Source organism: Pelophylax lessonae (genome assembly GCF_965119305.1).
Source record: "Pelophylax lessonae genome assembly, chromosome: 1".
Classification (NCBI taxonomy): domain Eukaryota; kingdom Metazoa; phylum Chordata; class Amphibia; order Anura; family Ranidae; genus Pelophylax; species Pelophylax lessonae.
The window spans coordinates 290,223,301-290,232,892 of NC_138768.1; the positions used below are offsets into that span (position 1 = coordinate 290,223,301).

Sequence of the window (9,592 nt, forward strand, 5' to 3'; positions counted from 1 at the left end):
ACCAAGAGGTAACGATTTAATCAAAGACTTCAATTCGTGTGGGGAGATAGGATCATCTAGGATCTCTAATTCATGAGGGGATAAGGCTGGTAGGGAGATGGAATCTAAAAAGCCATTGATGTCATCAACATTAGGTTGTGGTGTCCCCGCATGGGATTGCAGGTTATATAGGGATCCGTAGTAAGTGCTAAATATATCAGCAATGTCTTTCGGGTTATATATTTTTTCCTGGGAGATTGGATCAATAATATAGGGAATTTTTTGCTTTGCAACTTTGTCTTTAAGCTGGTTGGCCAATAGTTTACCTGCCCAAGAGTGCGCTTTAAGGGAGCGTAGGGATTTGTCATGATTGTAAATCAGAAGTTGACGTAAATCATGACGCAAATTAATGAGTTTTTCTTTTAGAGATTGAGAGGGGCCTGATTTATTTATAGATTCTAGCGATTGGATTTCAGTAAGTCATTTAGATGTTGTGATCGCTGCTTCTTGAGTCTACTACTAATTTGAATCAGGGTGTCTCTAATTACCGCCTTAAGGGCATTCCATAATGTAAAAGGATTGGAGACAGAGGGAGAATTTGTGGTAAAGTAGTCATTTATGGCCTGAGATTTTTCTTGGGAATATTGGGGGTGAGAGAAGATGAAGAGGTCGTTTCTCCATCTGTTAGCTCTCGTTTCCATGTGGGTATGACCTATGGTAGGCAAAATTGGGGCGTGGTTTGACCAAGTGATAGAATGGATCGTGGAGTGTCCAATTTTTTAAAGTAAGAATTTATCTACCAAGAATGAATCAATTCTTGAGTATGTTTGGTGAACCTGTGAAAAGAATGTAAAATCCCTCTCTGAGGCGTGTTGACAGCGCCAGGCGTCTAACAAATTGGAGTGTGTCAAAAACTGTTTGAGAAGCAGCCTCAAGGTTTTGGATCTGGTCTATGTAGAACAGTCCAGTTCTCGGTCTGGTATAGCATTAAAATCCCCACAAAGAATTGTATGACCTCGGCTATTAGGGACAATTTTCTTCCATAGTTTGTTTAGAAAGGCTATTTGATGGGTATTGGGTAGATAAACATTAACCAGGGTAAACACGCTGTTATTGATCTCACAAACAAGAACAACGTATCTACCTCCAGTGTCTTGCAAAACATTTAATTGCCTAAAGGAGACCGTATCTCTGACCGCAATTGCCACACCACCCTTTTTTTTTAGTGAATTAGAAAAGTACATGTGTGGAAAACTGCAGTTCGAAAAAGGTGGCTGGTCCTGAGATCTAAAATGTGTATCCTGTAGGCAAAGCACATCACATAACATTGTAATCTTTTAGCTTTTTGCCAAGTCATGCTCCTTTTATATGGGCTGTTGAGCCCCTTAACGTTCAAAGACGATATTATAAAATACATGTTAATACGTTTAGAGTACAACAGCAATCATAGTATGGAACAACAATAGATAAGCGTAAGATACCGTGACGTAAGGAGTGAACCTGGCTGTGGAACACAAGTGGAATCTGAAGATGGCAACGGTTCAAAGGTGGTGAGTCAGTCCCCGGTGCATTAAGCAAGGAACAAACACATAAAGAAGAGAACATATACAACAATATGACATCTGGGATCTGGAACTTTGAGTAGGTTGAGAAGGGGAAGTGCTCCAGGATTGCAGGAAGGGTCGGTCATTGATAAGTGGTGACTCAGCAGCCGCCTTAAAGTTAAAATGTCTAGGAGTTGAGAAAAAAATCAGTAATTTTCCCAGGCTTTTGAGAACCTTTATGTTTTTTGGATGCCATGGAGAGACTGTCACTGACAATGTAAGCAGAGAGAAGTAACTCAATATGACCTTGCATGTATATATGTATTTCTGGTGGGCTCATCACATCATTACATACTGTATATATATCTATCAAGGGAATAAAGTCACGTATAGCCAGCAGAGCATGTAATTGGGACTGAAAAGTACCAATTGTCCATGTTACAGGCTGCAGAAGAGCACAGCTCACAACCCCAGGTATGGAGAAGTAGTGTTAATATCCCCACCTGCACCTGTAAATGGGGGGGGGGGATACACTGGAAGCCATTATAGAAGATGGTGCCCCTTTAAATATGGATGGACTGGGCTTGGTAAAAGCCCCTCTTTGGGTGGGTAAGCAGAGAAGTTGCACAGCGTTTGATGTTTTCCTTGCCTGTTTGCAAAGAGGCGAGCAGGTGCGCGGGTGAGAGGCTGATCCACCTCGGCCTGGCCGCAAGTAAGGCAGGCGTCAGAGCAGGAGGCAGGCAGGCCGCAGTGGTAGTCCTGCAGCGGTGTCGGTAGTTGGGGCCAGGAGGCAGACACCCAAACACCCCCGACACTGTAGGCAGATGGATGGCTCTGGGATCTGGAAGGTACTCCCGCACCGCCGCGCTGACCAGGATGGCGGAGGTTTTCTTGTAGGTCGCAACCGGCTCGGCCAGTAATCCATGCTCCAGGATCAACATACGGGTACAAATCTGTGCAGGAGGAGGATGCCTGTAGGTTGCCAGTGTTTTTTTTGCCAGCAGGGAGGGAAGCAGCTCGGATGGCTTTGGATTTTTCTTTTTCTCTGGCGGAGCACAGGAGAAAGACGTCCGGTATGGCTCGCTTCTGGTCACGCCCCCGTGTGAGGCCTTTTTATTGCTTGCTACAAAAATACGGTACTTCCTGTGTAGGAGGGGTTATATAGGGGGACTTCCTGTCTGATTGGTTGCCAGTGTCCATTCACCTGAAGGTGGCGTATAACCCATATGATAATTAATGTGGCTCTGTGTAACGTGATGTACTCCAAGAAATGGATTTTACAGGTAAGCTGTAGTATAAAATCCAAATTTTATTCAGTTTCCAAAAAATTATTCTTAATTCTTAATTAATCTTATATCAGAAACTAAAAAAAAAAAATCTCTTTTATTCTAATATATATATATATATATATATATATATATATATATATATATATATATATATATATATATATATATATATATAACAAAACATAAAGTCAGTGGTGATGCTCTGTCTCAAAAAAAGTTTCATTTTGGTAAAGTGTTGCATGAGCAATTGTCATTTAAAGTGTATCAGCACTAAAATCTGAATATTGGCCTGGGCAGGAGAAGGGGGTGAAAGTGTCTGGTATTGAACTGGTTAAAATATCTACACACTTTTTTTGCAATTTTAGGCCATTTCAGTGAAATTAAAAATCATTTATTTTCATCTTTGGTAGGAACAGTGGTTGCATGAGCACTGTGAGTCAAGCCTGTTTAATGATACTTTCCCAGGGGAGGGTTCACAGCCTGGGCTCACATTAATTGGGTTGGATAACACAGATGTAATTCACCCAGAAGAAAGGTGTCATCTAATGGTAGAGAGGAATTACAGCTTTGGGTTGAAGGTGAGTATTTTATATTTTAACATGCTAGGCAACACAAAAATAACATTCTTCTTTAACAATAAAATGAATCTAAATAGCTATATATCATGTCACAGCATTATATGCTTCATACATTACTGTACATTCAACATTTTGTATTTGAGTGAAGGTGGCTATTTTGGCAAAGAATCCTGATTCCTTTCCTCATGCCAGAGCTAACTCCTGAAGATTGGTGATCTGATCGGTGATGGAGGAATACTCAAGAAGTAGCAGGGGAGGTGCAGTAGGCCCTAATCCATAGAATGAATGAAGCACAAGCAGAGAGGTACTTGCACTGCAGGTCTTTGGTTACAGCTTTCGCTCCAGCAAGGAGAACAGTGAGCAGCAAAGTAGTAATAGTACTAAATCTCCCTCCAAAGCTTGTGAGACTAGAAGTCACAGGCAGCAGTCTCTGTGACAATGCAGATATACAGTTATGAGACATAAAGAACAGGAATGCCTAGGATCAACCACCTGCCAGGAAGTGCACTGCTATTGTTTCAAGGAGAATTTTGGACAAAAGGTAAATATTTCAGGGTACTGCTTGGGTATAATTATTATTTCTAGATGTTTCCTAGAGCATAGCAGTTCAGGTTCGCTTTAATACTTTCTAAAAGTTTCTTCACTTAGCTAAAACTTTAAGTATATCCTTAAAGCAAATTACTGTGAAATGTTATTTTTATCTGTAATAACTATGATGATGAATTCAATGGATCCAGTGAGAATTACAGCAGGGATTTTAAAATACAGTAAAATATTTAAATACTTCTTATAAATATATCTCTAATTAGCCTTCAGGCTTCTAAGCAGACCACAACTACCACAAGCCACCCAGTCAAATAATTCCCCATTCAAAAGCTTTTCCTGCAAAGTGAGTTTCACAGAACACAAAGAAAAATTGTCTTGTTCTATAGCAAAATTACACCATAGCTCTTGGCTTTTACTTCCCATAGGATTTTGGAAGATCAGAGAACAATTTTTTTAAGCAAAATACATAATACCTGTATACTCGGAAAAGTAAAGCTACTGACTCATCATTTCAGTTTAAAGCAGTATTGTTATAAGCTGCTATAATAAAATGAAGGAAGACAACTATTCAAGAATTACTGAAGTATGGTTAACTGGAATAGATGATCTGCAAAGCTCTAGAATTTTCCTCTTTTTTTTTTTTCTTATGATATACATGATGATAGTAACAGGAAATCTTCTAATAATTTCCGTCATCACATCTGAAAGTTGTCTTCATTCTCCAATGTATATGTTCCTATGTAGTTTATCCTTATCAGAAGTTGCATTTACTACCAATCTTATTCCTAAATTTTTACATGTTCTATGGGAGGATGGAGCTGTTATAAATCTAGGAAACTGTCTTGCACAATTTTATCTGTGTGGATCATTGGGAGCAACAGAATGCTTCTTATTTGCATCCATGTCCTATGATCGGTATCTGGCTATTTCCAAACCACTCCATTATTGTTCTGTGATGAGTTTTGCCTTTTGTGGCAAACTTGTACTATTCCTATGGGTATGTGCCTTTACCAGCATGTCAATCACATTAATTATGGTTACTCAGCTACACTTTTGTGGCCCTAAAATTATTGATCATTATTTCTGTGATTTTGCTCCCATACTAAAACTTTCTTGCTCAGACACCTATGCAGTTGAAATAGAGACATTCATATTTACATCTGCAGTGATACTCTTTACCTTTTTATTTGTCATTGGAACTTACATTTGCATTATTATTACTATTATGAAGATCCCTTCATCCACAGGTAGATGGAAAACATTCTCCACATGCAGCTCCCACCTGGCTGCAGTGTGCACATATTATGGAACACTTTTTAGTGTCTATGTGATACCCACACATAGCTTTTCAAGCACGGTTAGTAAGACTTTATCTCTTGTTTACACAGTTGTCACTCCCATGTTCAACCCCATAATATATAGCCTGAGAAACAAACATTTTAAATCAGGTGTGCAAAAATGTTTGAGAAAATGTTTTATAAGAAAGGAAGTGCATCTCTTGAGCCATTTCACACCTTAACCTTGCACTACATTACTTTGCTGCATGTGTGTTAACAAACATTGTATTAAGGCTGGGTTTACACTGCTCTGACATGAAAGTCCCACGAATTCCGATCCGACTTTGCCATGCAACATCGATCAGACATCAGTCAGACTTTAATGAATAGGATCCGACTTGAGATAAGTTCACTTTGGGTCTGGTATGGATTTTTTTTTCAATACATTTTGCAGTGCTAACATTGCCTCTAAATGCAAGTCGTATGTCACAAGTCGGATCAGTTAAGATGCTGATCCGACTTGGATACGACTTCAATGATATCCAATAGGCTGAAATCAGACCAAAGTAGTGAAGGAACCTTTTCCAAAGTCAGACTGACACAAGTCAGACCAGTTAAGATGGCTCTCATAGGGAATCATTGATTTAAACATGTGCCGCACATCTCCCCCACCGTGCCAAGCTGACCGAGGATCTCACTAAAGGAGAAAATGTCTGTCAGTCCCTAAGGGGGATTTCTGCCCCCTCCTTCTCCCCACTGACACTAACTCTGTTTGTTCTGCTCCCTCCCCTGCATCCTCATTGGTAGGGAGAAGAGAGCCATTCAGAAGCAATTGGAAAAGCATTCTGGCGCATGTAGTCCCCACCAAAAATGGCTCCATAGCCTTACTGTATATGAGAACAGAACTACACACCCCAGGATTCTCTGGCAAGAGGAGGAGAAGAGGCATCCATCTTGTCTGCTAAGCAGTTGAGTTTACCACGAGGCAGGGGAAGAGACTAGATGCAAGAGAGAGGTGCTATCTTTCCGGTCAGCCCACTGCATTGTTTCAGACATCCAGCCTGGGAAAGGGGTATCCCAGATGCATATCCAGGTGCACCTGCATCATCTGTGTAAAGTGCTACAAGTGAGGTGACCAGTCGGGTTGCCAGAAGAGCCTGCCTGTTCCAGGACATTCGTCTGGGCCTTGACCGCAGGATTGGTGAGAGGGCACTGCCCACCAGCAGGAAACAAGGACACTGCACATAGACAGAGTTATTTTACTTTGCCCTCATCTGCCAGAACCTGGGTCTTGTTGAAGCCTTGTTAAGCAGTCACAGTGTCTGCCTTGCTATCCGGATACTGTCAACCGACCACAGTTACACTTTGCAAGCAGGAGTTTTAAGTGCACCAACTAAAGTGGCTTGCCGAAGATACAAGGCCTCATTCTTCTACAAGGGACTGAAATTACTGGTGCCATACAGGCACTCACACACATACTTAGGGCTCTGTATATGTAGAGTATGTGCAGTGTAGTTTGACTTGGGAGTTAAGCCACTAGACACTGAATTAGGTACAGTGTTTGTAGTTGGGCCTGTTGTGTCAGGGGATAGAAGAGAGATGTCTGACATAGGAGAAAGTTATTCTTCTGCTCTCCTCCTGCCTGGACTCATAGTGCCAATTTAAGAAGAGGAAACCAAGCTTGAGTAAAGTTGTTATATTGTGATTCATTGTTGTGATTCATTGTTGTTTAAGTCCTTGCCTCTGCTTCTGGGGTAATTTACAGTTGTGGAATCCCCTAGAAGCAGAATCATATTGCTTTTGACCTTAATTATTGTTCTTCAGCAAATTCATTTACGGATATACTGTTATTATTTGCCACCCTTTTCACATCATTGGTCTCTGCACTTACACTTTGCACTTACACAATCACCAGATGTGCAAGAGGGGCTGAGATTTTTCTTGGGGTTGAGAGGCAGAGTGAGGCACCCATCTTACTTAAGCAGGTCCTGCGGGGGTAGCGCTACACACTTCAGCTGGCAAAATGCTCTCAAAGTCGGAGCGTATTTCGCACCAGTGTGAACTGGGCCTAAAAGCATACTTTTCCATTTGAAAGGACTACCCTTTTTGGAATGTAGACAGTCAAAGGTATTTATTAAGAGGCATGGCATGTTTTTTGAAGTTGTAATTTTCTGTCACAATTATTTGAAAAATGAAGACATTTTGAAAAAAAAAATGTTTTTTCAATGTATTGTAAGGGGTTAGCTCGGTAGCGGGTGTGGGTGACCCCTTGGGGGGTTCGTTACACAGAGAGACAGCCAAGGAGTGGTTGAAAACAACGGTCTATGGTTTATTCTTCCAATTTGCTGGAAACAAGTGCAAGCATCCAAACAGCATAAATCAAACAAACATAAAATAAACCCTGGCCACTTGTGGCGTCTACCTTCACAAACACAGGAACCTACCTATGGTGTCTGTCCCAACCTACTGCTGGGCAGACACTGCTGGTCATACAGCAGAAGAACAATAGTCTATTTGTTTTCTTTTCACACAGAAAAGTCCAACACCACCCCACCTTCAGAAGTCTCTCAGCTCACTGCTCTCCTGAACGCACACAGCCTCAGGATGCAGCAATCAGTAGTCATCCTCTGGATAACTTATAGAGGCCTTAATTGCCTCATTCTGAATAGCTGAAGCTTTTTCAATGTCTTAAACCTTTCTGGCTACCTCTCGCAGCCGAAACCCGATAGTAATTGGTGAATTGTCTAAACAAGGCAGAAATGTATCTCCCGTCTTTGACAACACCCACAGATTTACCTGACTTCCTGTCACAGTATCTATTTATTTTTACATACTGTCACCAGTGCAGTACAGCATTATCATATAACTGAAATAAAAATACAAAATATTGCGCTAGGATACAGTGTTGATAAATCAAAAACAGAGTGAATATGAGTATGGGCTGCTAGCACAACATCCCATTGGCAAGGAACAATACAAAATAGAAAATATGAACAGCAGCGCTCAAAAATGCAACATTAACAAAGTCCTCCAGTGAGATATAATGAACACTGTAGAGAATATTCAGTAGATCCAGCACCAAAAGGAGCCAAAAAAGCAGCCTCTTACCAGATGCATGTGATAAAACAGCCGTTCCAAACAAAATGATTATTGTCATGGGTCAACAGATCTGGCAATGAGGATCTCACCGACTCCAATGGTGTGGTGTGTTTGTAAAAAAATGAAAAAAAACAATCATTGCGCAAACATCTTAAACATATCTTTGGTTGGAACAAAAGATGATGTATAGGGCATAGAAGAAATCCCTCAGTGAGATATAGCAAACACTGTGAAGCAAGGATTAGTAGGTCCACCACCAAGGGAAGCCAAACACACAGCCTCTTACCAGAAATGTATATTTAACCTCCCCCCATCCGCGCTACAGCCTATATACGGCTGCAGCGCAGACTTGAATTTTCGGGAGGCCGTTTTTAAACGGCCTCCCAGTGACACGCCCCCCGCGCGCTCCCGCAAACGCGCAGTGGGGAAAATCTGTGTCGGCCGTGTCCCTTGGACACGGCCGATCACAGATCATGGTGAATGGCCAATCACAGCGGCCATTCACCACGTGATCGGGCCGTCCAATGAGCGATGATCTCATATGTAAACATATGAGATCATCTCTCATTGCCAGCGCTCCTTCCTCACACAGAGCCTGCAGTGTGAGGAAAGAGGGGGAGCTTCACAGCGCCGGGGACACAGAGACATGTAATCAGGGCACTGATCACCAGTGCCCTGATTACTAAAAGGTAAAAACATACACACAGTGCCCCCCCCATCAGTGCCCACAGTGCCCGCCATCAGTGCCCCCATCAATGCCCACAATCAGTGCCCATAGTGCCTGCTCATCTAGGCACTGACTGGCAGCACTATGGGCACTGAGTGTGGGCACTGATGGTGCTGCCCATCAGTGCCACCCGTCAGTGTCCAGTGCCATCCGCCAGTGCCCATCAGTGCCGCCTATCAGTGCCCATCAGTGCCGCCTCTCAGTGCCCAGCAGTGCCACCTCTCAGTGCCCAGCAGTGCCACCTCTCAGTGCCCAGCAGTGCCGCCTATCAGTGCTCACCAGTGCCGCCTATCAGTGCTCATCAGTGCCGCCTATCAGTGCTGCCTATCAGTGCCGCCTATCAGTGCTCATCAGTGCGGCATATTAGTACCTCCTCATCAGTGCCCATAAGTGCCACCTCATCAGTGCCCATAAGTGCCACCTCATCAGTGCCCATCAGTGCAGCCTATCAGTGCCCATCAGTGCCGCCTCATCAGCGCACATCAGTGAAGGAGAAAAATTTTTTTTTCAAAATTTTCTGTCTTTATTCTTTTTTTTTGTAAAAAATAAAAAA

At 42.3% G+C, this 9,592-nt stretch overlaps 1 protein-coding gene across 1 annotated transcript; it reads left to right on the plus strand.

Annotated features, from left to right (window-relative positions):
• Positions 1–4,486: 4,486 nt before the first annotated feature.
• Positions 4,487–5,455, plus strand: LOC309544854 (olfactory receptor 6N1-like; the record flags this gene model as incomplete). Its single annotated transcript, XM_082243835.1, has 1 exon — positions 4,487–5,455. The coding sequence occupies one exon, from the start codon at positions 4,487–4,489 to the stop codon at positions 5,453–5,455; it is 969 nt and encodes a 322-aa protein (XP_082099961.1).
• Between the last annotated feature and the right edge of the window lie 4,137 nt (positions 5,456–9,592).